Genomic DNA, 25,195 nt, shown 5'->3' with positions numbered 1-25,195 from the left:
TCTGGCTAGACATTTGCGTTTCGCTTATTTGCTGGGAAAAAGTCTCGGTTTTGGAGTTTTCTGGGATATTCGGGTTCGCTTCTTGGGTTTATTAGCAGGGACATACATTGGCTAGCGATAGATGCTTATACATTTGCTCAATTAATTTATTTGCTCGGAATTTCCTATCTAGTCTAGGAGTAGCACAAAATAGGCTGATTTTGCCTGTAAGAGTTCGACTTCCGTCTGGTGCAATGGTTCCGAATTCTAGCCTGAGGCATCCGTAGATCGGGGAGGCTAGGTACCTACCGTTTGTGATTTTCCAAAAGCGGATTAGCGTGTGCAGTCCCGTGGGTTTTGTCGACAGCAACAAAACATCCCCATCTGCTCAACTTGGCCTTTGTTTTTCTTCGATATTAACAAGAGAGATCCAGCGCTACAGGGTGTTTCCCTTTGTTACTAATTCTTATTTCAACTCCCCTCCAATATTTGCAACCCCCTGCCAAACCCTGCATTCCTTCTAGCCCGGCATTCAGCCTTCCCTTACAACTACTTACCCCACTATGTCGGAATCCAGGTTCGTCGGGCATCTGCCTCTGTTCTGGGACGGCTTGTTATTCCTTTGCACCCATGGCTAACAATCCAGGATAACAGACAAGAGTTGTTGGCATGGATCAACAACCTGCTGCAGTTGAACATGACCAAGGTTGAGCAGTGCGGAACTGGGTAGGAACCTCCCTGACCGACGTGGAAAGTCGCTTGCAACAGACGCCTTAGTAGCGCTTTCAACAAACAATTAGGCATGTCTTAGGCCCATAGGCTGACGGAGTGATTGTACAGTGCCGCTCTGTGCCAGATCTTCGATTCGATATTCAGTGAGTTGGCGTGATGAGCTCACCCCTTTTTTCCACCCCCGCCTGGACATGTGGCTTACTAGTTGCCTTCTAGTGGATGTCCCGATGTCTCGCGTCAAGTTCAACGTCAACACCGAATACGCCTACCTTCAGAACTTCAAGGTTCTTCAGAGTACGCCTCTTCCGAACGAACTGTGGTTTGGGAACGCTGTTTCCGTTAACACAGGACTGTTTAGACGTCTTTGCCAAACACCAGGTGGACAAGCCGATTCCGGTCGAATCTCTCACGAAATGCCGTATGCAGGACAACCTTGAGTTCCTTCAGTGGACGAAGAAGTACTGGGACCAACACTACCCGGGTGGTGACTACGATGCGGTCGCTCGTCGCAAGGCCTCTGGTGGCCCCCCGGCCGCTGCGGGTGGCTCTCGCGCAGGTGCAAGCTCCGCCGGTGCGGCGCGCCGTGGTACTACGCCTACTATTGGCGCCGCCCGCCCCCGTGTCGCTGGTGCCGCAAGCGCTGCCAACGTATCTGCGCTGCAGCAGGAGATTGCTACGCAAAAGGAGGCTATTGCTGGCTTGGAGAAGGAGAGGGACTTCTACTTTGCCAAGCTGCGTGACATCGAATTGCTTTTGCAGAGCGCCATCGAGGCCGATCCGGAGCTTGAGAAGGATGACGACTCGCTGGTGAAGCACATCCAGGGCATTCTGTACTCGACGGAGGTATGATTCCACACTAGCCGGACCTCTTTTGTTGCATGTCAAGGAGGCTTCTCATTCCCGAATCCGTGGTTAACATGTGTTGCAGGAGGGATTCGAGATTCCCGAAGCGGAGGCTGGGGCGGATGAACTTGAGACCTTCTAAGTTCATACCTAATAATGTTCGTCCCATTATTAATACCCCTTCATGTGTAGCACAAGCGTTCGTCAGTCGTCTTACGGCGTCTCTATGTCTTTAACTAGTTTTCCTTCCGTTTAGACCGTTGGTCAGACATGCGAGTAGGGTGAGGGGTTGAGGAGTGAAAATAGCAAGGAGAGTGGCTGGCGAGATGCAGACCCTTTGTATAGTTGTGACAGTCTTTTTCTTTCCTCTCTGTCTCGACAGGTAGTTGGAAGCATGTTCCATTCCCATGTTCTTTCTTCCTCTCTCTTCTTTAGCCTGCATTGGTACTGATAGAAAGGCATTTCAAAAGGTGGAAGGAATTAAGTGCGTCGACATTTGCCATGCGCCGTCCCCATCGGCAAACTAATCCTTGCGCAGTAAATGGGCAATCAATAAATGGTTTCTTGATTCGGAGCATACTACTCGATAAGCCGCTCTTGTATGGTGGAATATGTGTGTCATTGCTCTTTGTCGGTCTAACATAGGTCCAAACGATCCTACACTGGTCTCATCACGAATTAATCTACCAACAACAGCTTTCATCACACGATTCTGGCTACTGCCATCCAACTTTCAATATCTTCACACGAGTGAATCAGAATCAATAGCAAGATGATCTCGCACGACTACTAATATGGCAGCCGTTCATTTGAATTGGCCTGGGTCTTGTTGATATTCACTGTTTAATATACATGAGGGCCCGACACGGCATGATAGTAAGTACTATTAGTGAGACACGCCCACAGTGTTTCAATATGATACAGCATGATCTGCTAGCATTAGAATTATAAGTTTGTCATCGTATGTATGTGTGTGTTTGTGGGGTGTTGGATTTAGAGAGAGAAACTGAAGTTGGGGGCTGAGTACTGCCCAATGCAAATTTATAGTTATTCTTCTTACCACACTTGTCATCTACGCTATCTGCCAGGTGATAGATGAGTATGTTAGATGTTTAATGATCTTACGGGGAACTGGAGACAAGGGAATCTGAGTTGAGAGGGATGGTAAGTGGCTGAATGAGTAGCAACTTACTCTGCCTGAGTCATGTGGAAGTATGTGAGCTTAGTGAGGGGCTCTCTTGCTACTCATTTTAGATGTCGGTAGAGGCTTGTGCATGTTAATGTTTATTGTTTCAGCTACAACGACGTGACGATAACATCAATTATGATGGTATATAGTGGGGTAATGCTTAGGAATGGCTCTTAGGGAGAGCAATCGGTGACCATTCGGAGTTTTTAAACATGATATTTGTCGGTGACTGTGGATGTTTGAGGAATGTATTCAGGGTCATATTGTCTCTAATTGATGTGTTTTGATGTAGATATATGCTAGGATCTTGCATGACTAGAATGTCGATCACTTTGCTACTATACTAAAAAATAATGAGTTTGCATATAGTAGTAAGGAATGCAAATCATACCCTACATGTCACCTGATAATTTTCGAAAGCACTTACTCCCCGAGATCTTCCAGTGGCAATGATGAACATTCCTCGAAGTTTCCACGATTGTTCTCGATGGCCGGACGGGAGATGGACATGACAGGAGCCGGCCGGGCTACGATATAAATAGCGGGTTCTAAGAGTGGGGTGGGCCTCTGAGACACGGAAAAGAGACATACGTACGTATACGTGTATCGAAACCGCAACCAAATCTGTTTGTCTGCCTAGTTACCAATATTCTCCTTTTTCCTTTTTGTTTGCTTCTTTGGTCTTGGGGAGAGATCATAAGCTGACTCAGGTATCTACGTCTGGGATCTGATACTAGCTAACTGAGTGAGCTTATGGAGTGCATCCTCTTGCATGACTCGACTAGTTCCTGTTCATCTCGATAGCGACGATCCATTGTCGGTTGTGGATGAGGGTGATTCAGATGGGGCGTACCTTGCAGAGTGAGTGGTGAGTGGTGACATCGCAGCGGCTAATGCCTTAGAGAGTCGTTAGGGAGGTGAGTCCCTTGCATCATTGCGTGGGACCTAGGAAGAACTTCGGGACGTTGTGGGTGTCCGTGTCTAGACTCTTGATGGACTTTTTCTTTTGTGAAGTGGATAAATGAGTCGTATCCTCGATTAGATGATGGATCCCGTGTGTATGTGTGGATATTGTCTTGTTGTTGTGGTGGCTTCATGGGGTCGAAATCCTGCCTTATCTACCTGCTGTCTGTATGTCCCTGGTCTGTGAAGTGGTATTGGTGATGTCTTGTTTGCTCCCTGCTAGCGCATGCAGCATCAGCAACGGACAGGATTGCTATGTGGACTAACGATAGATTTGGTTGTTGGCCCCCTGTCTGTCTGCGAGGCCAAACTTGGACGCAGGACTGCTCGGTTTGAAAAACTAGACCACCAAGTTGGGTAGTCTACCTGCTGAAGATGGTCCTGGTCAGACGGCACTTGACACGGGACAGAACCGTGGATGATGCGATATGATAGGCACCTGGATGATATTGCAGCCGGGTCTCTAATTAACAGGCGTGGTCTAGTTAGATTGTGTGTCCGGCGTAAACAAACATCTAATGAAACTTAGCGCCCGGCGTTTTATTAAACTCAGGCTTGGCTTCCCCCCTTTCGGACAGCGCCCCGGACCAATGACGAAGAGCAATCGATGATTTCCCCAAATCGGGTCGAGTCTATCGTACTGTATCTGCCGTACGAGATTTCGTGTGTATCGACGGATCCCCAAGCGAGCTGGCTGCGCAAACCAGTGAAAAAGCAATTGTTCCATTCCACGGACTCCCAGACATATGTATATGTAGGTAGGGATGGACTATCACGTACCAACGACAAGGATGAGCGCTGCTGCTGCTGCCCACTCTCTCCGGATGGGGTACATGGGAGCTGCAGCTCGGCAAGCCAAATCATGACATTTTTGCGGTCGGGTATAATTCCCGTTTTGCCGCCAGCAGAAGGAATGATCTCACTATTGATATTGTCTCTTCTTACTTACGTGATACCAAATTGAGTGAGAAAAAACATATCTGGCTAGAGAGCGCGCGTTCTGGTGTCCTCGGCCGTATTGGAGTGGTACTGAGCCCATAACCGGGATGGGTCGGTAACCGCACCCACCGTGCCTTAGTGACGCTGCAGGTCTAAGACCAGACGGTTGTTATTCTTAGGCCTGGCCTGATCGATGCTTTCCCTCGCGGGTCATTTACTACTAGTCCTGACTGACGGACTGACGGACTGCCTAACGACTAACTAGTCTAGCTTGTCTCGACCCCGTCGCTCTTTCGCTCGCTTCCCTTCCCTTTCCATTCTGTCTTTCTCTTCCCTTGACTTTGCTACTCTCTCCCCCCCCCTCCTCCTCCTCTTCTCATCGCTTTCGATCACCGTCTTCTTTACCCTAACCTTTCACCTTTTCCCCCTCTCATCCCTCCTCCTCCCCTCTTTGCCTTCTTCCCACCTTCTTTTCCCCTCCTCCCCTTTTCTGTTCTCCCCAAAGTCCCCCCGGAGGTAGCAAGCAGGCAGCAGACGGGATCTCATCGACGGGAAATCGCCCGCCGACGCACTTCACTCATCTCAGCACCCGCCAACTTGTGAGCAGGCGGTAAATCCCGTTCGGAGAGAATTGATGCCGTAAAGGACCCAATCGAACCACGCCAACATTTCTTGGGTGAACCAAGAAGACGAGGCAAGAGCGGTAGCAATCCCGAGGCCGGAACCTTGGTCTAGACGTGGATCCTTCTCCCGGTTGGAGGGTCAATTGTGGAAACGGCATACACATCCTTCCAGTAATCACCACCTCGTACCTGACGGGCCCTGAGGGAAAGGGAAAGGGTGGTGATATTAATTTCTTCGACCGACGTGCACGTTTCACTCAGTACGCTTGCTTGTGCGGCAATTATGGATTAGGAATCGTGGAGCGCTTGAGATATAACCACCTGCGAAGCTCGGATTCGGATAGTTCGGTTAAAAGAAAAGAAAAGAAAAATAGTCGCTTTGTTTTCTTCCTTTCCTGTCCTTTCTTTTTGCAGGTATGTAATTTCACTTGCGATCCTGCGGGTTTGAATGCTGGATAGTAGAATGATGTTGCTCCGATACTAACGGGTGCTTTGCCCTGGCGAACAGATCTCTGTTGATGCCTTTCGGTCTTTCTCACTCTTCTAATTATTCGATATTTGTCGGCTGTATATCCCAGCTGACGTCCGCTCATTGGTATTCGCTACAATTCCGAGGCTTCTAATAGACGTGGAAGCTCTCATCCGCTCAACTTCACCGCAGTCGCTCTTTCGACAATTGATTTACTTATTCGCCTTTGCCGCCTTTCTTTTACCGTCACTCAAAAGTTGACCGTCGTCTCTTTCTTTACGCTCCTTGAGTTCGCTTTCACTACAGTCGCATTCGATCGACCTAATCACCGCGCTCCTTTGCCGTCAGAATTTGTGTCGTGCAGGCAGACACCTTCCCTTCACTTCACATTCATTCGCTTTCATTTCGAGATAACTTCTCTCATATCATTCTTTCGATATTGCGAAGCTGCGGTCAGCAATCGCCGCACTTCAGCACATACTCAGTAAATTTCGGCCCGACGTGGATGTTATCAGGATGGCCCATCATGGCACAGGACATGCTCGCTTCAACAGAGTGATGCGCAAGAAATATCAATTGGATTCAGCATACTTTAGCGAGACTGGGAAGAGCCCGGGGAACCATGCGACTCCGACAATCATACCGCAGAATACGGTCGCAAATGGGCTGGAAGGTGAACTAACCCTAGACCCAGTCATGCAGGCGCAGGATGTGCATGACAGTCAGGGACTGTCCCTCGAAAAGCGCCAGCAATCAAACACAGCCACGGGGGATCAGGCTACGGTGTCTGCGACTATCGTCAACGTGGTCGACAACAATTCGCAGACTAGCACCGGCACTTCGGCAACTGCACCGACAACGATATCTGAAGAGTCGACCGTGCCCGCGACGTCGATCTCGTCAACAGATACAGACTCATTTCTCTTGTCGCTTTCTGCTACCGTCTCGATTGATCTACCTCTGACTGCTTCGCCTGCGTATTCTTCTCCAACCGCAGACACCCCGGCAGTAACGAGTACGCCTGAACCGTCCTCATCCACCCCACCATCATCTGCGCCCGCTACTTCGAAGACATCCACTCCGCTGTTTGGCTCTACTGCTACCGCTATTCCCTCTTCGGCTCACCCCCAACCATCCAGCGCATTGTCCAGCTCTAGTCCAACTGGGACACAAAGCGGTAGCCAAGTGACCGCCTCCGGCTCTGCTTGGGCATTCGGCTCCGGTTCACAGTCCACGACGACATCCTCCGTGACCCAGACGAGCTCCGCGACGACATCCACCTTCTCATCGGACTCTACTTCCACCACTTCGCTCTACGGAGCCTGGGGTACGGCCTCTAATGGAGGGAGTGGAGGATCAGGGGCAACTGCCACCGGACAAGGTGTCTCGCCTTCATCCTCTTCGGGCAGCTCTGGCTCTGGCTCCGGCTCCGGCTCTGGCTCTGGCTCTGGCTCCCTCAGCAGCCAAACTAAAGGCAAGATAGCTGGTGGTGTGGTTGGTGGTGTGGCTGCTGCTATGTTCGTGTTCGTAATTGTTGTCTGGCTGCTTCGCCGACGCAAGAAGAACATCTTGCCGCCATCTGGGGATGCCCTCCCCGAGCCGGACACGACCGGGACAGCCGAAGGCTCTCTCCCGCGCTCCGCAGAGATGACATCGCGGCGGTCCAGCGACGACCCCCTGTTTACTGCGTCATACTTTGCCCCGGCTTTCATGAAGCGATGGCGCCAGTCGCACATGACGACACGCACCGACAGTACTCTGAGCTCCGAGCCCAGCGAACGCGGATTCCAAAAGATCTCCGGCCGGAAGATTCCTTCAGTGCTGCAGTCAGGAGGAGACGGCTACGGCGGTGGATATGAACCGGGATCCCCTACTGCGTCTGAGCCGAGCACGCTTTTTTCTCCAAGCTCACCAGTTCAGCCCCGGTCACCGCCAACACAACCGCCCGTAGCGACACCGTATGGCATGCCGTTGGATACCAGCTATACTCGAGAAGCGGCGGAGGTAGGAGGTGTTGTGGTGTTTCGACCATCGCCAGCCCGCACACCAGTTACTGGGTCCGCCAATGCCAGTCTGTCCAATGAGCCAACCGGGCCGCGGGTCGTTTCGCAAGTCGGGGCGCTCTCTCCGACAATGCCGAAGCGGCCTGATGCGCTCGGACGAAGCCATCCGAGCTTCGATGGCAGTCGGGGCAGTCGGTTCACGGAGAGTATATGAAACGTTGCCCAGGGAGGTGAAAGTATATACTGGTGCTCTGTACATACGTGGAGGAGTTATACATAGGGTTTCCGGGTGGTGTTCCCGGACTGGCGATGGTGATCATGTCTGGATTCTGTACTACTTGCTAGCCTGTTTCTTATGGATACCCCAATTCATTTTCTTTGCATGTTTGTGTCGTTTGTGAGAGACTTGCGCTCATCTACTGATAATTACAATTGAATAATGTCTACTGTCCAGTCTGAATTAGAACCCTACCTTTCATTGCAACTGTGTCCTGACCCATAGTTACATGTGAGGCTTGCTGTTATCAGCCGATGACATAAGATGCCACCAACCAACCAGCGATGCGGCTTTATCATCCGCACCCGGCGATCCCTTGCATTTGTATTTAGGTCCAATACTATATCCCCTCATTCTCCCCTCATTGCCCCTCTCCTACTTCCACTTCCATTTCCCCAACTCATCATGAAAGAACCTGTCATTCCAGCTTCCTCTCCCCCTCCACCGGCCTTTCCCCGTCCTCTCCGCTTCCTCGTAATAGGTGCCGGATCTCGTGGGACCGCCTACGCTCGTGCTGTAGCCACCGCTACTCAAGGCACCATCCACGCCGTCGCCGAACCCCACCCCTTCAAGCGCCGACACCTCGGCCGCTCCTACATCTGGGGCGAACACGGCACTCCCCAAGACGGTCAGGAATTCCCCGACTGGCGCGCCTGGCTACAATGGGAGCAGCAGCGCCGAGAAACCAAGAATGACTCCCAAGTCGGTGTCGACGGGGTCTTCATCTGCACCCTTGACTCCACCCACGTCGAGATCCTCCACGCCATCGCCCCTCTCCAACTCCACATCCTCTGCGAGAAGCCTCTCGCCCTATCCCTAGAGGACTGTCTGTCCGTCTATCACGCCCTCACCCCCAACCTCTCTACCAACATCTTCTCCATCGGCCATGTCCTCCGCTACAGCCCGCACAACATTCTCCTCCGCAAACTCCTCCTTCTCGACCGCGTCATCGGCGACATCGTCTCCCTCGAGCACACCGAACCCGTCGGCTTCTGGCACTTTTCGCACAGCTATGTGCGCGGCAACTGGCGTCGAGAAACCCCCAACGGGGACGGCTCCCTGCTAACTAAATCCTGCCACGACATCGACTTCATCATGTGGTTACTCTCCAGTCCTCCTCCCTCCTCAGATCCAACCTCGCAACAACCCATCCATCCCCGAACCATCACCTCCACCGGCTCCCTAACCCAGTTTCGCAAATCCCAAAAGCCTCCCGCCGCAGGCACCGCAACAAACTGTCTATCCTGTCCCGCAGAACGAGATTGCATCTACAGCGCCGTCCGAATCTACAATGACATGCACGTCGCAAAAGGCGACATAGACTGGCCCGTGAACATCGTCTGCGAAGACATCGAAGATATCCTCCCTAAAACAACCACCCCTAGAATCAACAAATCCGACCCCATCCCCACCGAGCACATCCCCCTGGCTCAATCCCACCTCCTTACCCGCCTCCGCGAAGACTACCAAACCTCCAGCAACACTACCGATGAAAAGGAATCCATCCACTCCCGCCCGTGGTACGGCCGCTGTGTCTACGAATCCGACAACAACGTCTGCGACGATCAAACCGTAACGATAACCTTCTCGTCGGACCCACCCAAAACCGCTCTTTTCCACATGATCGCACCGACCGAGAAGCAATGCGAGCGACGCGGCCGCGTGTACGGCACGCTCGGCGAGATTAGCTACGATAGCCGCACAATCACTATCTACTCGTTCCAGACAAGGGAGACTACGACGATCACGGTGCCGAAAAGGCCGGCAGAGGAGGAGAAGGCGCATGGCGGAGGGGATTATGGGCTTGCGAGGAGCTTCGTCGATGCTGTCGATGCGGTGGTCAACAAGGGGTGGGGGGTGGCGGAGGCACAGAGGAGGTTCGTTGGGTGTGATCTGGAGGAGGCGGTTAGGAGTCATGCGGTGGTGTTTGCGGCGGAGGAGGCAAGGAGGGAGGAGGTGGTTGTTAAGTGGGGGGAGTGGTGGGGGAAGAAGGTCAAAGGGGTAAGTAAGTAGTAGTCTGTCAGGTGGGTTGGTTGGATCATGGAATCTAGTATGACGTTATGAGAGTATGATTTCGTTATGTTATTACGGAGTTGGGTTCATGGACAGGTTCATATATAATGGTTGATTGTCTAAGGATGGAGGATAGGATAAGACAGGTTTATGTGAAGAGAAATATACTGATTATCCTAATTAAGCTACTCAAAAAACCGCTATTAACATAATGCTATCTGCTTAGGTGCGGACATCAGGCTCCTCACGGCCAATGTACTCCTTGAACTTGAGCAGCTCCAGAGCCAGAGCCACGTTGTCCTTCAGGTACTCATCCGTGGCGAGACCGAGCTTGCTGGCGTCGTTCTCGTACTTCTCGATGTACAGACGGATCGTGGCGCCGCTGCTGCCAGTGCCAGACAGACGGACGACGATGCGGCTGCCGTCATCGAACTTGACGTACAGACCCTGGTTCTTGGTCACGCTGCCGTCCAGGTCGGTGTAGGCGAAGTTGCCGACGTCGACGACCTTGCGGCCGGACACGGTCGAGCCAACGAAGGTGTCCTTGTTGTCGACCTTCTCCGACAGCGTGGCGATCACCTTGTTGGCGCCGTCGCTGTCGACGTTCTCGTAGTCGTACCGGGTGAAGAAGGTACGGCCGTAGGTCTGCCAGAACTCGTTCTGGATGGAAGCGATGCTGGGGGTCTCGCTGGGCTTCTGCTTGGCAACGCCAGCGATGACGTTCAGCCAGGCCACAATGGCCCACAGGCCGTCCTTCTCACGGATGTGGTTGCTGCCAGTACCGAAACTCTCCTCACCACAGATGGAGATCTTCTGGTTGTCGAACAAGTTGCAGAAGAACTTCCAGCCCGTGGGGACCTCGTAGCTCTGCAGGCCCTGGGCCTTGGCCACGCGGTCGACAGCACCGGAGGTGGGCATGGAGCGCGCCAGGCCGTAGACGCCCTGCTTCTGGAAGTAGGGGATGAGCTTGGCGTGGTGGGCAATGATAGCCAGACTGTCACCGGGGGAGACGAAGGTGTTGGCGCCGTAGATCATGTTACGGTCACCGTCACCATCACTGGCAGCACCGAAGTGGATGCCATTCTTGTCAACGCTCTCAACGAGCTCGTGGGCGTAAACCAGGTTGGGGTCGGGGTGGCCACCGCCGAAGTCGGGCTTGGGCTCGCAGTTCATGGTGCTGCTAGCGGGCAGACCCAGCTCGTTGACGAAGATGTCAACACCGTAGGGGCCAGTAACACCGTGCATACCATCGAACAGCACCTTGAAGTCCTTGTGAGTCTTGAGGAAGTCGCGGATGAGGTCGAAGTCGAAGATCTCCTTCATCATGGTGACGTAGTCGGTGGTGGAGTGGACGACCTCAACCTCGATGGGGCCGTAGGTCTTGGAGCCGATGGTGGTGGTGTCAACATCGGGGATGTCAATGTACTTGTAGGAGGTGAGGGACTTGGAGGTTTCGAAGATCTTGTTGGTGACGGATTCGGGGGCAGGAGCGCCATTGGCAAGGTTGTACTTGATACCGAAGTCGTTCTCAGGGCCTGAGTAACAGAATAATGTCAGCGTGGGGTCGGTGAATCTGAACGCGAGATTACGTACCACCAGGGTTGTGACTGGCCGTCAGGAGGATACCACCGGTGGCCTTGCGCTTGCGGATGAGGTTGCTGGCAGCGGGGGTGGAGAGGATGCCATTCTGGCCGACCAGCAGCTTCTTGACACCATAAGCGGCACCGATTTTGGCAATCTTCTGGATGACCTCGGTGTTGTAGTAGCGGCCATCGCCACCGATGACGAGGAAAGCGCCCTCAGCGCCCTCGGGGATGGAGAGGATGATGCTAGTAACGAAGGATTCGGAGTAGTTGGCCTGCTGGAAGACCTTGACCTTCTTACGAAGACCGGAGCTGGTGTTGTCAGAGTTAAGGGCAATTCATAGCCGGAGAAGATTAAAGCAAGTGGAGACAACAAGGTACTTACGTTCCCGGCTTCTGGTCGGTGAAGGGAGTAATGGAGACGGTCTGGACGGACATTGTGGGAGGGGATATAGAGACGGTACGGATAGAAAAAGAGAGGGAGGGGAAGCTGGAGGGGTATGGACGGGAAGATATAGAACAGTCGGGAGAGAAGCTCACCGACAATTGAAGCGAGAAACAGGGGGAGAAAAAGGAGCAGGAGAAGGGAGGGGCAAAGAATGGAAGGGAAGCCGGCGAGACACGAGCGGGGAGGAAGTAAATATAGACTGACAATTAGCTTCGACTTTCGAGTCTTCGCCCAACGCCAGGACCCCACCAGGAGGGGCCCATGTCAGCATGACTTCAGGCCAGAGCTTCATTCGATTCCATCGCGATACACTACGGCACTCGAGCTGCAGATACCTGGGAAAAACCGGCCATTCTTGCTGCAATCCTGGATCCATTGGGCATCCATCCAGCTGTCTACATTGTAATTGGGGTCTACCCCTCTCTATGCTTCGTGTACGTTGGGATTCTGGGAAGAGCTTCCCGGTCCGTTCCCTCGCTCAGACATTCGGCTAGAATCCGAACAATCGCCCCCGGTAGAATCGCATCTCTTCGATGCTTTCCAGAATATCGTCCCGCGCAAGATGAACCTCCTTCTTCCCTGGCACGGATTCTAGTAGCTCTTCTGAGCCCCACCGTCGTACCATCTCCTTGAGTGCGCTCACGTCCACGATCCGATAGTGTAGCCAGTCTAGCACCGCTTGGTATGGTCCCTTAGCCAGAAACGCCTTGTCGGCGTGTACACTGTTCCCTGCCAGCAACCCTCGCCGGGGTTGTGGCACGTATTTCTGGATATAGGCCAAAAGAGCCGTCGCAGCCTCCTCCGCGGTGGTGGTCGAGGCCTGCACGGCCGCCGTTAGCCCTGTGCGACCGTGGGTCTCGATGCACCATGCGTTCATGTTGTCTAGGACTGAGGTCGGATGGTGGATGACGGTTTCGAAGCCCTGGGGCTCGAGGAGGTTGAGATTGGCGTCGGTGATGAAGCAACAGATTTGGAGGATTTGGTCGGTGTCCGCGTCAAGGCCGGTCATCTACACGCCGATCGAAATGTTGGAGGGGTTCGTCAGTCGCGGCTGGTAGAGGGGTAAAAGCAGAGGAATGCCGCACCTCGCAGTCGATCCACACTAGGGGATCGGAGGAACGTGTCAATGGCATGGCTCTTGGGATCAGTGAGTAATTATCCCTTTCGACTCCTTCAAGGGATTAGCAAGAATTGAATGCAGCTGTTGGCATGAGGTGGGACTCAAAACATGAGCGAGAGAGAGATTTTTGGTCGGCGGGGAGCGGCTCTCCACTCGAAACGGACCACGGTAGGGAGCCACCGCAGCAGCGTAATCAACGGCTATGGCAGCCATCGAAGCTGACTACAGCCTACGACTATTTCCATTTGCTTTACAGGTACGGGCTGCATTCAAGGATGTAGAATAAATCGCTAAATGCAACTTGCGTGACTCATTGCGTCTATATCAATTACCTTCGCCTGCCCTCCGTTCTAGCTAGAGAATCAATCGCCCAGCCGCCCACGGAACTGAGAGAGTTGGATATGAAAATGAAGAAGGGTAAAGCTACTTAGTCATGATGATTTCGTCAGAAATGGGCCATATCCAAACCGTAGATGTCAACTGTAGTTGGGAGGGTAAATAAAAATTGAGGAAAAGATGAAATCAGAGTGTAGATGGTGCTGCGGTCTGACACAGCTGTCTGGCGCGCCTTCACACACCAGTCCATCGTGGCGTCTGAGGTGAAGAAGAAAAGAAGAGGAGAATTGAAAAAGATGTGGGTAGACATCTGTATCGCTAAATATGGGCATGGATGATAGGAGTTTGGAGCAACCGGCTATAGTTCCTCATCTTCGGTCTCCTGCGGTTTTTGCGGGTGTGTCTCAGGAGGGTTGGCTGCCTTTGTACTGTCGCCTGGGCCAACATTCGTGATCTCCTGGGAAAGCCCCGACTCCATTCGTCGACGCATGGCGTCTTCATCTGAATGCGAGACGCTCGCCCGCTGCTTCTTCAATGGACTGCCAATAAAACCTCCGTTCAGCGTGTTAGTGGCCGGCTTGGGGGTTTCAGCGGCCGTAGCTGCAGCAACAGCGGGCGGAGTAGTGGACGGATTGTTGGTTACAGGCGTGTCCCCGGCTGTATTGGGACTCGCACTCTCGGCTGGGGGGGTATTCGTAGCTAACGAGGCAGACGAATGCTGACGTTTAAGCTGTGTACAACAGTCAGTCGGTGGTAGAGACTTGAGAATTAGTTCCTGACGAACCTTGATTTTGCGTATGCTTTCCGCGAGCTCCCCTTGCCGTCGGATATCGTCCGGAGACAAATGGAGATCATCTTCTTTGCCCTCTTCTTCATCTGCTTTACCGAGAATTGAATTGTCCTCATCGTCTTCACTGTCCATCTCGTCATCCTCACCAGATTTCTTGCCTTTCTTTCTTTCTGTGTTGTCGCGGAAGTTCACAAATCCGACCGTGCCGCCGGGTTTCAGGGGACCGAGATTGGCGAAGTCTGGCTGCAAAGACCGACGCTTTGCGGACCCGGGAGTTTCTTGCGCCTTGGGGTCCCTCAAGATTCCCATCTTTTGCAATTGACCTGTGACCTAATCAGTCGATGAATCTACAGAGAACCAAAGGGGATAAACTCACGCTCGCCACGGTACATGAATGTGAAAATGGCGTAGGGTTTGTCGGACGGATCGATGCCTGTCACGGTCTGCGTGCTAATCGTCTTAGGGTCGAGTGTTTTTGGCTTCGCAAAGCTCGTTGTGTGATCAATGTCCGCATCAGCTGCCCCTTTATGTCCATTCTCGCCCTGGGTTTCGTCATCATCATCGTGAGCATCGAACTGTGGTGAGTACTCCCCGCGCTTGATTTCCCCAGACGCCAGGACGCGAAACAAAGCCACCTTAATCTGACCTGCGGATTCGGGGATCGGGTCATCGTCCGAATCGGAGAACGACATGTCGTCGTCCGACACATCCTCTAGCGGAGACTTTGCATCGTTGCCGTAGCGCATGACTCCTTTGCCCGACTTTGCTTCCATATCCAGATCGCCAGCTGCTTCACGCTTAATTCGGCGCTTCTCCATCTTTTGTCGTCGGCGCTCAATCTTGGCGGCAGCGTCTTTCCCTTCCAAATCCAAGCCGTTCAGCCATCTTTCTAGCCCGACTTCACGGAAGAGAAACTCCCGTTCAGCGAGACCCCCGCCCTCTGATGCCGGTACACTGACCCATCGAGAATTAACCCATGTTTCTTCACCTCTCCGCAGCAGTGTGGCCACCTCCTCCTTGGCCCGGCCATCAAAGTAGATGTAGGCGGCGACCGTTTCATTTGCCGAATTGGTCAATGCTTGGTACGGAGCAACCGTGCTGCTGTACTGGCCACGCTCCCCGGTAGACCCGGGTAGCCCACCAACTACCTTCGGTTTGGGTGCGGGGTTGTCCGGGGTCGGTTTCGGGGCGGAGTATGGGACGTCTTGGCCGGGGTTTAGAAGGGTGATGGAGATAGCGAACGTCGATTGCTCAGGGCGCCCGGATCCGGATTCGGGGATCTTGGGTGGTGGTACGGGGATGTAGCAAGCTATGCGAGATGCCCGGGACTGGCGCTGAATGGAGTATTCGGAGATAGGTCCGTCCGGAGTGTGTATACTCACGGCGAGACCCTTGAAACAGGGCATGGCGGGGCAAAGATGCGGTTCGCGGCGTCGAGAGGTGTGTCGTGAGTAATTTTGAAGCTAGCGTTTCACGCAGCTGGAAGTGAAAGAACGGAGGGGCAAGAGAGGGAGGGCGAGAGTGTGTGGAATCGTCCCTAGGAGAGCTAGTTGTGGGTGGTGGAGGCGGTCAGGGTTCGTAGTGTGTTTGGCCTGCTACCGACAGCCCTCGTCGGGGGGTGGGATGGCCGGTTCACGGCGAAGGACGAGGCCTAGCGGCTTGTCAATTTCAAGAAAGCGATGTGTTCGCCAGAGTGAGTCAATCGACGGGTCCCTTCGTCTGCGCGAAACCCAGGTAGGCCCGCCAGTTGCGCGGAGTAAGAAGGAGGGGGAGCGTTGCTAGAGGGCGCCAACAATGAGCTAACAAATATGAAACCTACCAGGCTTGGTCCACCAAAGAGAAAGTTAAGGCAACAAAAGCTTGAGGGTTGATTGCTGCGGTAAGAGCAATCAGGACGAGCTCTCAAGCTGATCACGATACGAGGAGCAAGACTGGACTGATTCCGGGATGGAAGAAAGGGAGGGAAAGTCCGGAGTGATGTGGGAGGGCGAGGGAGAAGTGGAGGTGACGATCGACGCCGGCTGGAACTCCGCCTGCTTCCCTGGGTCGCTTCCGCTGTTCTGCTGTCGGGCGCCTTGTCCTCTTCTTTCCAGGGGCCTCACTCACGCAGCCTAGAATTAAATGTTTCTGCAGGTCATTGGTAAACTTTGATTATTTGCTGAAGATCTCTTGTTACAGGGGTACTTCTTGGTGTCTCTCAAGGTAGCATCAGGGTTTTATACATCCTACCTCACACCTGCAAATCCTAGCCTACAACTACTGACTTCCTTGTTTAATCCTGGGTTAGTGGGCCAGTGTTTATCGGCTTCGCTCTTCACGAATAATTATATAAGCTAGATCCCGATTTACAGTCCTCGTCTTCGCGCTTCCTCTCTCGCAACCGTGGCAAGTTCTGGGAAATCCCGATCGAGGCTGTCGAACAGTGCCTCCGCTTTCCGTCGCTTGCGCTCTTCGATCTGACCCTGCAACTGACCGATCTTCTCCAGAACCTTCGCATGTGAGTCCACTAGGGAAAGATCCAGAAGTTCATCGGCATATCGACGAAGCTCCTCCAATTTTCTTTCGAGAAAGGAGATGCTGGCTTCATCTGTAGTGGCTGGAACACTCGGCTCATTGGCCGGCCGTCGGAATGCGCCATCTCCTGGCGTCAGGGAAAGTAGAGGGGAAGCGTGCCTAAATGGAGCCGGAAAGGGAGGTTCAGCTTCAGCAGGGCTATGTTTCTCAACGAGGTCACTGATACGGAGCTGCCCTTTCGGGCCTATACTCCGTGAGGACATCACATAGGGACGAGGGCTTGAGTGAATAGTATCCTCTGTACTATGCGACTGTATTATACCACGATTTGTAAAAGTACTAGAGCCTTCCTGCTGTCGTGGCAGTTCCGTCTCTTCATCGCTAACCTGGTTTCTCGGTCGTTTATGTGCCCGAGAAGGCACTTCAGGCGGGAGGGATGCGCTATGAGCAGCCATGCTAGCTCTTTTGCCTCGTTTTTGATCAAACACGTTGTCGGTGAACCCCATGATGCGTCCGCGAGGATCAATCGACTTGATCCGAGCCCGCACAGGCTTGTCTTTACTAGAGTAAGGGAGAGGAAAGTGACAGCACCGGCAATTGCAGAAATGGGAGCACTTTGGACATACCCATGGATCTGTGTTCCTCAGAAAGGGTATCAAATCCACGTCAAAGTGTCGATGGAGGCCCCGGAAGCAGAAAAATGCGGAGCATTGGGTACATGCCACCCCTTTCCAGGCGGGATGACTATCACGACACAAGTGACAAAGTCGCTCCTGGTCCATTTAGTCTGCGCTCCTTCAAAGCCAAGCCAAAAAGAAATACTGGGGTGATTTCGTACCATCATCGGTTGTTTCCGTGCATCTGCCGCAGCAGCAGCCAAGGCGCCCAGAGATTTTTGCCTGGAAGTAGAATTAGAGACATACTCGTGGTTACATAGGAATTTAAAATTCTTGACGTCGAAACAAGGCACACAGTTTGAGGCTAATTAAGCCTGGATGCTTGAAGGGAAGGTCATACTTTGGACGTTTGAATCGGGAGAGTAATCGATCACGAAGTCTGTTCCGTGTCGACTGGATAACCTCCATGCAGTAGGCACGCGGAATTAGTTCGGCCCATGTATAGTCAGCGACGTGTTTGCAGCTGCGTCCAGTAATAAAGCATGTCAGACATAAGTCAAAGTCGCCGCACTGCTCGCAGTGCAAATGCCGATTCCATATCGTCAAGCCGCAGAAATTACATTCTACCACGGCCCCCTGGGTATCCACAATCTTCATTGGAGGGTCCGAATCAGTCTCAATAGCTTCGTCATCGAGCAATTTCAGAAAGACGTCCAGAAGAAGTGCTTCGTCCTCCGTTCCTAGCGACCCTCGGATTAATGCATGTAACGGGATTAAAGGGACTCGGCCAGTGTCTGCATGGCAATATCGCTGGTAGAATGGCTGGATGTAGTCGAAGAAAGAGACAAGCGAAGAGCTATGCATGACATTCCAAACTACCTTTGTAACCATTGAACTGATGTTCCAAATCTGATGGGCGGTAGCTGAAGGAAATATTACCAAGTCTCCAGGGTGCTGGTGGGTAACGTATATGGGGAAATCGGCAGACTTGAGCTGGGTAGTAGAAACGTCGGTCCAATCGGTATGGGGAGACTTCCCCAGTCTCTCCATATATGTGTCGTACGCGGCTTGTGAAATTTTATCAGTCCCAAAGCAGAGAGACCCAGGGCCAGCGCCTAGCCGAACTATCAGAACGTTTGTCGTGAATGTCAGATATGTCTCGTTAAGTATTCACCTTCTGATTCAACTAATAGATTCAAAGCAACTGTTCCGCTAAAGCATCTGTGAAATCCTGAGCTATCCCATTACAGAAAGTTAGTGGATATCACCGCATGGAAGGCAGCAGAGACTCACGAAGATTTCCGAGTCCCAACATACGCCATCAGAACCTCCGGAGCCGTCTCCTTTGGCAACATCCGGAATAAATCAAGAGACCCAAGGTGCCGCATAGCTGAAGGAAGAAATGCCTCTAGTGCTTTGATCCACGCTTGTGGGCACTGAAGATCTTTTGCGTACAAACTAGCTTGCCTATCAGTCAAAGAGGCCAACGCTCGGAATCGTATTGTCTAACATACAACTCTCGGACATTGCCGGCACGAGCACATTCTGTCTGCGAAAGGAGATCTTGAAGCCGCATTTTCGCATCTCTCCCTGTGTGGCAGTTTCTTACCGGTATCGCTATTCACGAGTGAAAATGTCAACGGCTACACTTTTCAAGCTCTAAGGTCGTGGACATACCTGCTGAGGAAGAGAGGCTGCCAAGTCTCTCATTGTTCAAGATCGACCTATCCCATTCTTTCAGATGAGAAAACCCACGTATAACAAATGGCTTTCCATCACGGAGCTTGGTCTCCACCCATCCTGTGGTTTCATCTTCTGATAGATGGGTGATGTCCTGAACAGAATACTCGGAAAACGGGACGAACGGCTCTCCGGTGCGCAAGAGGTCCTGCGCAGACGGTGGGGACTGCTGTAGAAAGTCCATATCATATCAATCTTAATAAGAACATTGTCACACCGTTAAGACGTAAACAATGACATTCCCAAGGCATTGGCCTTCGAAGGAAGATTGATATCACGCATCGATCGGCCATCTCGGAACCGGGCCTTTGGTTGGTACTCGCACGTGACTTTAGATCCCCCGCATATGTGTTCTAACCATTTACGGTAATCTGTGGAGTGTAAGTATTCCATAGCAAGTCCATGGAGTTGACCGGAAAGGTATCCTTAATCTTGTCTAACAGAAAAGAAGTAGAAAGCCTGAAGTCAAACCTCCCCGTTAATATGGCCATCAATAGTGGGTAGTCAGCGTAACTTGGTGTAAAGGAAAGCATGTATTGTCCTGCACGCACTTGATCACTGTCACAGCAGTCTTAGTTCCGAGGCCCAGACTTGATGCTGCGCCTTCAACTGGTGCTTACATGCTGATGAGGTTACATTATGTTTCGACTCCGTAGTGCAATGTAAAAGAAGGTCCGATATGAGGAGAACCAGCGGGGCTCATTGTGGTACCAACATGTCATGGCAGACCGCTACTGCCCGCAAGTCTGTCACCTCGATTTGCAATGATAGTATATTTACATAGCCTTCAGAGCCCTGAAAGAGGACTTAGATAGCGTAACGACGGGTATATTGGTTGAAATTGGTAGGCAGCCCTACCTCAGCTAGTACAGTTTGGGGTCGTAAAGTCGGAACTTGTAGGAAGTGTCGTCGCATGGTCCCTTCCGAGGGAGACTGCTCAGACCCCGGTCAAGGCTACAGCAGCTTAGTTCGGAAAATGACTAGTCGGGTTGTCTGAAGTGCGTCTTTTGGGCTCAGATCCCAGCTGAGACTTTTGCTGTGCGCTACCCATGATTTGTCTTGACCCTTTAAGATTATGGTATAATACTAATCCCCAGATAACCAGACAAGCTCGAACCTCTTTTCAAGTACCCGGTGCATACGCTATCAGAAGTTCACCTCCTCCATCAATTATAACTCGACCTACATCAGGACTATCGAAATCCGGGTAAGGCTTAGGACGGAAGCAACCTGGAGGAATGCCCAGACACCAGCCCCCGACTTACAGGCTGTTGCCCAGGCCGTGTCGTATCGAGCGGGTCATCCAAGGCAGGTGGCCAGGACAGGCGGCTGGGAACACAGGAAAAGTCTGGATCCAGCATGGTAAAAGGATGCGCGGGCAAGCTTATTGGAGGGCCGTCGGGTGCCGTCCTGAAGCCTAACTAAGCCTAATCCAGGTTTTGTCCAGTCAAACCTCCGGCCGAGACCCCTTTATCCCTTTCATCCCCACATGGTGCTGTAACCCCAGATCGAACCTCGACCCGCCTTGTCAACGAGCGGGTTTTGTCACCTGTTGAGAACAACACTCTAGCTTCGACTTGGAAGGCGGGGTATGACTTGGCAATAATATTTACCCTTTCAGGTAACGGCCAAGTTAACCATAATCATTGGAATCTTTGCATTATGGCCGTTAGCATTCGGATCCGTAGTGGCAAAAGAAACTCGTCGACTGGGCACGAATCCTTTCAAGAAGACCCTCGCTCCGCCCCTGACCCAAAAATACTCCGTCCGGTTACACCTCCTGATCGAATCGGCTAGTTGCGTGGCTTACCGTCTTTGTAAATCAACCAAGGGCCAGGGTAGTTTTGAGAAGAACGAGTTATGCACTATGGTGAGAGCTGTCTGCTGTTGCTGTCCTCAATTCTTCTCCGATAAACTCTCAACTCCACGTGAGCATGACGCAAGGGCGAATATAGTGGGGACATGAATTTTCCGTGGATATGAAATAGGAATATAGACAGTACTTCCACAGAATTGGCAGGCTTACTTTGTGAGAACAGAGACTGGTTAGGGCCGCGACTAAATTACTCATGTTACCTCTTGTCGAGTCCTCTGAAACCAAGAACGCCAATGTCCAATCGCTTCTGCATTAACTCTAGATTTCAGCATATTATTGAGCAGCAGTGGTACGGCTGCAGGTGACCAATACATCCGCCTACCAATCTACATTTGGCTTAACATTGCCAGCCGGCGTCGCTCCAAATGTCAACACTTGGCAAGCAAAATCCACGGTGGCGTTGATGGCGTTACAATCGACGCAGACACTAGCTAAGTGGAACCATAGGATTCAAACGAGAAGAGACTAGAAAAAAGCAAAAGGCAGGCCTAATTTCGGGGGTCAAATTTGCCACGTATGTGTTGCGTCTGGTCTAAGCCAGGCTTAATAGAGACCATCTAAATTCCGTTCACACGATAAGCTTTGTAGGGAAGTTGAAAGAATTGGTTAGGGTCAGGGATAATGGAAGGCCCGAAGAATATCATCTGATGCAACTAGCATTGCATTAGCTTTCTTTGAGGCTTTGCATGCGGATAATGTTCTCTGCGATTATATGTAAACATGCTACCTTTCCCCCACAGGTCAGTGCTTACAAGGTGACAATGGAGACCAGAGTACCTATGCTGAAGTCAGCAGACTTAAACTAGCCCACCTCCACCACCATGCATTCCCTGCTAAAACGAAGGCGTTTAAACCCGAATCAGTGTAAACTTTCACTTTCAGTCTATCTGGCCACCTGTCAGCTGCTTGTACCATGGTTGCCTCAATTTCTTGGAATGTCCGCTTTGGCAAATGCTTACCATCGCCCGGAACGAATGTCCGGAGTAGACAAGCTGTGGTAGTTCCATATGTTAGACGGACAAGAGCATGTCAAGTCTGACTACGATGAGAATACTTGCGTCCACAGCATCGTGTTACCGTACACCAGGTAATTGTGCCCGGAATTGAGGCAAAATCAACATTATCAAGGACAGGTTATTCCAGTTAGCTCTAGATAGAATGGCCATGTGCCGCTTCCAATGTGTTTGTTGAAAGAAAGAGGTTAATGGTCTCAGATAATACATGTTCTATCAATCACATCTGTTCACACGTCTGATTGGATTGCCACTAAATCTTCTACCCCGGGTTCAGAATCCCCGCGGGGAAGAAGGGAGGCATCACAGTACCGCACAATACCTCCATCTTGGTAAGAGCCTCCTGCAGCCGGAGGGTGAAGTGAATGCAACCGGACCTCGCCTCTTTGTTCAGGGCTCAACCCGACGATTCCCAACAGTGCTTTCTTAATTCCCTTCCCCTCGCACCTGCTCACTTCAATTCTTTTAATCCCCCTCCGCCTTCCCAACTTCGTTTCCATCTCACCCCGCATCTGTTGTGCATTCTTTCTCATCCCCGTACTTCCCCACGCCCCCGGCTTCGACGCGCCCCGTTCTTCTTATCACTGACATCGTCGCGGCTGGTGATTCTCCGTACTCCATCTTGTGCAAGCACTCGAGCCAGACGCGTTTTCTGTCGTCCTAAGCCTGGCAAACACCATGGCAAAGGAGGAGGTGGCCCCGATTCAGGCCGTGGCCCCAATTCAGGCAGTTGACTCTGCTGTCGACCCCTAGTATGTGTCTTTCATGTTTAGTTTCCCGTTATCTTTCACATATACTCACATCGGTTGTGTTAGTGGCAGTCACAATGAGCCTGACGTTACTGAGAAGGGCACTACGGAGCACATCAATCTGAACAATAATACTTCTGCCAAGTAAGTCACTTATACTGGTTTTGGTGATTCGGTCGTGTTTCATTAACCATTTTCGTTGTAGAATCAAGAATCCCTTGGCGGACCTGAGCCCGGCTCAAGTGGTGCAAGATGTCGAAGACTTTGCCAATGAATATCAGTTGACTGATATCTTCCCCTTGCTTAAGAAAGGAGCCCTTGTGGCACGCGATCCCGAAGACTTTCACTCGGTTCCAGATTTGACTAGTGATGAGATTACTGCCATTCGTGATGAGAAAGATCACAAGTGGCGTCAGCCTAAAGCTCTCTACTTCACTATCATTCTCTGCTCCATTGGAGCTGCTGTCCAGTAAGTATTACACTCAAGACTCTAGCCTCTTCTCATCATACCTTGGATGATGATTTAGTGAAATCTTGCTGACCTCTCCACCAGGGGTTGGGATCAAACCGGAAGTAATGGTAAGTACAGCCTGAAACTCTGATATAGAAGCTCTCGCTAATATCAATCTATCATCTAGGCGCCAACCTCTCTTTCCCTGTTGCGCTTGGAATTCCTGAAACTGGTCCCCACGCGTCAAGAAACCAGTGGCTTGTCGGTACCGTTAATGCGTGCGTAACCCTTGTCCCCCGTATGTTGTTAAGATAACCTTGCGACTAACATGCTTGGATAGGGCTCCATACATGTCTAGCGCTGTCATCGGATGCTGGCTGTCCGACCCACTGAACAAGTATCTGGGCCGCCGTGGTGCTATTTTCATGTCTGCCATCTTCTGCCTTCTTGCTCCTATTGGATCTGCCGTCAGTCAGACCTGGCCTCAGCTGTTCGTGACTCGTCTGTTGCTGGGCTTGGGAATGGGTTTGAAGGCGTCTACAATCCCAATGTTCTGTGCAGAGAACACCCCGGCTTCTATTCGTGGAGGACTCGTTATGTGCTGGCAGTTGTGGACGGCCTTTGGTATCTTCCTTGGGACTTCCGCGAACCTTGCTGTCAAAGACACTGGGAAGATCTCCTGGAGACTCCAGCTCGGTTCCGCCTTTATTCCAGCGCTTCCTTTGCTGATTGGTGTCTTCATGTGTCCAGAGTCGCCTCGCTGGTACATCAAGAAGGAAAAGATGCGTAACGCCTACCAGTCTTTGCGCCGCTTGCGCAACACTGAGCTGCAGGCCGCACGTGATCTCTACTACATCTACGCACAGATCAAGATTGAGCAGGATATTGCTGGAGAAAGCAATTATGCCACCCGATTTGTCGAGTTGTTTACTATTCCTCGTATCCGCCGTGCAACTCTTGCTTCCTTCGTTGTGATGATTGCGCAGCAGATGTGCGGAATCAATATCGTTGCCTTTTATTCCTCGACTGTCTTTCAGCAGGCAGGAGCCAACGTCACCGAAGCACTGTTTGCCTCCTGGGGCTTTGGACTTGTAAACTTCATCTTTGCATTCCCGGCGGTGTTCACCATTGACACATATGGCCGGCGAGCTCTGCTTTTGTTTACGTTCCCCCAGATGGCCTGGACTCTGCTGGCCGCAGGCTTCTGTTTCTACATTCCCAAGGAGCAGACGGCGCATCTGGCATGCATCGCTCTCTTTGTCTTCATGTTCGCAGCTTTCTACTCTCCTGGCGAGGGACCAGTCCCGTTCACTTACTCTGCCGAAGTCTTCCCTCTATCCCATCGTGGTAAGTGTGAATGTTTTGGTACTCAGATCACAACCAGACTAACGAAAGCAGAGGTCGGAATGGCTTGGGCTGTGGCAGTTTGTCTCGGCTGGGCTGCGGTACTTTCCATTACCTTTCCCCGTATGCTGGCCGTTATGACTCCAACTGGTGCATTTGGCTTCTACGCGTAAGTCACATACCCTGATTACTTCCACTCAGATTTCCTTTGCAGTCATCCTAATCTCTGGCAGGGCGTTGAACGTGACTGCCTTTGTAATGATCTTCTTGTGGGTCCCTGAGACCAAGCAGCGGACTCTGGAAGAACTTGACTACATTTTCGGGGTCCCGACTCGGATCCATATGCGTTACCAGATGTTCCACGTGCTTCCCTGGTGGATCAACCGCTACATCTTCCGGCGCAACGTTCACTTGGAGCCCTTGTACAAGCTTGACCACCTTGCCTCCAGTGGCTAAGCGGGATGCATCTGTCTATGAGCACTTCAAGTTTCTCGTGTGCGTACGATGAAACCGTTGCTTTCGACACGGAGTACTGGTGGCTATGTTGCTTCGCGAAGTTTTCGGCGTTTAGTGCGATTTTCCGC

General features: G+C 51.8%; 9 protein-coding genes across 9 annotated transcripts; 5 read left to right on the top strand and 4 right to left on the bottom strand.

The window, feature by feature from the left end:
- Positions 1-542: 542 nt before the first annotated feature.
- An02g07690 (uncharacterized protein) lies at positions 543-1,696 on the top strand (the record flags this gene model as incomplete). Its single annotated transcript, XM_001399865.3, has 6 exons — positions 543-556; positions 634-705; positions 820-854; positions 928-1,005; positions 1,070-1,554; positions 1,640-1,696. 6 exons carry the CDS (start codon positions 543-545, stop codon positions 1,694-1,696), a joined length of 741 nt encoding a protein of 246 aa, XP_001399902.1.
- A 1,207-nt stretch (positions 1,697-2,903) lies between these two features.
- An02g07680 (hypothetical protein) lies at positions 2,904-3,625 on the bottom strand (the record flags this gene model as incomplete). Its single annotated transcript, XM_059746419.1, has 4 exons — positions 2,904-3,081; positions 3,171-3,270; positions 3,339-3,463; positions 3,597-3,625. 4 exons carry the CDS (start codon positions 3,623-3,625, stop codon positions 2,904-2,906), a joined length of 432 nt encoding a protein of 143 aa, XP_059600018.1.
- Positions 3,626-6,253: 2,628 nt separating this feature from the next.
- On the top strand, positions 6,254-7,954 carry An02g07670 (uncharacterized protein; the record flags this gene model as incomplete). The annotated part of the gene is made up of 1 exon (XM_001399863.3): positions 6,254-7,954. The coding sequence occupies one exon, from the start codon at positions 6,254-6,256 to the stop codon at positions 7,952-7,954; it is 1,701 nt and encodes a 566-aa protein (XP_001399900.3).
- A 468-nt stretch (positions 7,955-8,422) lies between these two features.
- Positions 8,423-10,030, top strand: An02g07660 (uncharacterized protein; the record flags this gene model as incomplete). The annotated part of the gene is made up of 1 exon (XM_001399862.1): positions 8,423-10,030. One exon carries the CDS (start codon positions 8,423-8,425, stop codon positions 10,028-10,030), a length of 1,608 nt encoding a protein of 535 aa, XP_001399899.1.
- A 222-nt stretch (positions 10,031-10,252) lies between these two features.
- An02g07650 (uncharacterized protein) lies at positions 10,253-12,051 on the bottom strand (the record flags this gene model as incomplete). Its single annotated transcript, XM_001399861.3, has 3 exons — positions 10,253-11,565; positions 11,624-11,925; positions 11,999-12,051. 3 exons carry the CDS (start codon positions 12,049-12,051, stop codon positions 10,253-10,255), a joined length of 1,668 nt encoding a protein of 555 aa, XP_001399898.1.
- Positions 12,052-13,875: 1,824 nt separating this feature from the next.
- On the bottom strand, positions 13,876-15,713 carry An02g07640 (uncharacterized protein; the record flags this gene model as incomplete). Its single annotated transcript, XM_001399860.3, has 3 exons — positions 13,876-14,247; positions 14,302-14,630; positions 14,684-15,713. 3 exons carry the CDS (start codon positions 15,711-15,713, stop codon positions 13,876-13,878), a joined length of 1,731 nt encoding a protein of 576 aa, XP_001399897.1.
- A 939-nt stretch (positions 15,714-16,652) lies between these two features.
- Positions 16,653-19,711, bottom strand: An02g07630 (uncharacterized protein; the record flags this gene model as incomplete). The annotated part of the gene is made up of 9 exons (XM_059746418.1): positions 16,653-17,382; positions 17,448-17,455; positions 17,660-17,720; positions 17,794-18,562; positions 18,613-18,674; positions 18,756-18,905; positions 18,953-19,028; positions 19,116-19,347; positions 19,544-19,711. The coding sequence occupies 9 exons, from the start codon at positions 19,709-19,711 to the stop codon at positions 16,653-16,655; spliced, it is 2,256 nt and encodes a 751-aa protein (XP_059600017.1).
- Positions 19,712-19,893: 182 nt separating this feature from the next.
- Positions 19,894-20,975, top strand: An02g07620 (hypothetical protein; the record flags this gene model as incomplete). Its single annotated transcript, XM_059746417.1, has 4 exons — positions 19,894-19,922; positions 19,970-20,022; positions 20,276-20,540; positions 20,615-20,975. The coding sequence occupies 4 exons, from the start codon at positions 19,894-19,896 to the stop codon at positions 20,973-20,975; spliced, it is 708 nt and encodes a 235-aa protein (XP_059600016.1).
- A 1,857-nt stretch (positions 20,976-22,832) lies between these two features.
- An02g07610 (uncharacterized protein) lies at positions 22,833-25,067 on the top strand (the record flags this gene model as incomplete). The annotated part of the gene is made up of 7 exons (XM_001399857.3): positions 22,833-22,960; positions 23,022-23,285; positions 23,370-23,395; positions 23,455-23,545; positions 23,608-24,614; positions 24,666-24,780; positions 24,845-25,067. The coding sequence occupies 7 exons, from the start codon at positions 22,833-22,835 to the stop codon at positions 25,065-25,067; spliced, it is 1,854 nt and encodes a 617-aa protein (XP_001399894.3).
- Between the last annotated feature and the right edge of the window lie 128 nt (positions 25,068-25,195).

The sequence above is a fragment of the Aspergillus niger genome (genome assembly GCF_000002855.4).
Source record: "Aspergillus niger supercontig An02".
Lineage (NCBI taxonomy): Eukaryota > Fungi > Ascomycota > Eurotiomycetes > Eurotiales > Aspergillaceae > Aspergillus > Aspergillus niger.
The sequence above is the reverse complement of the archived record's forward strand: the minus strand, read 5'-3'. Positions and strand labels throughout refer to the sequence as shown.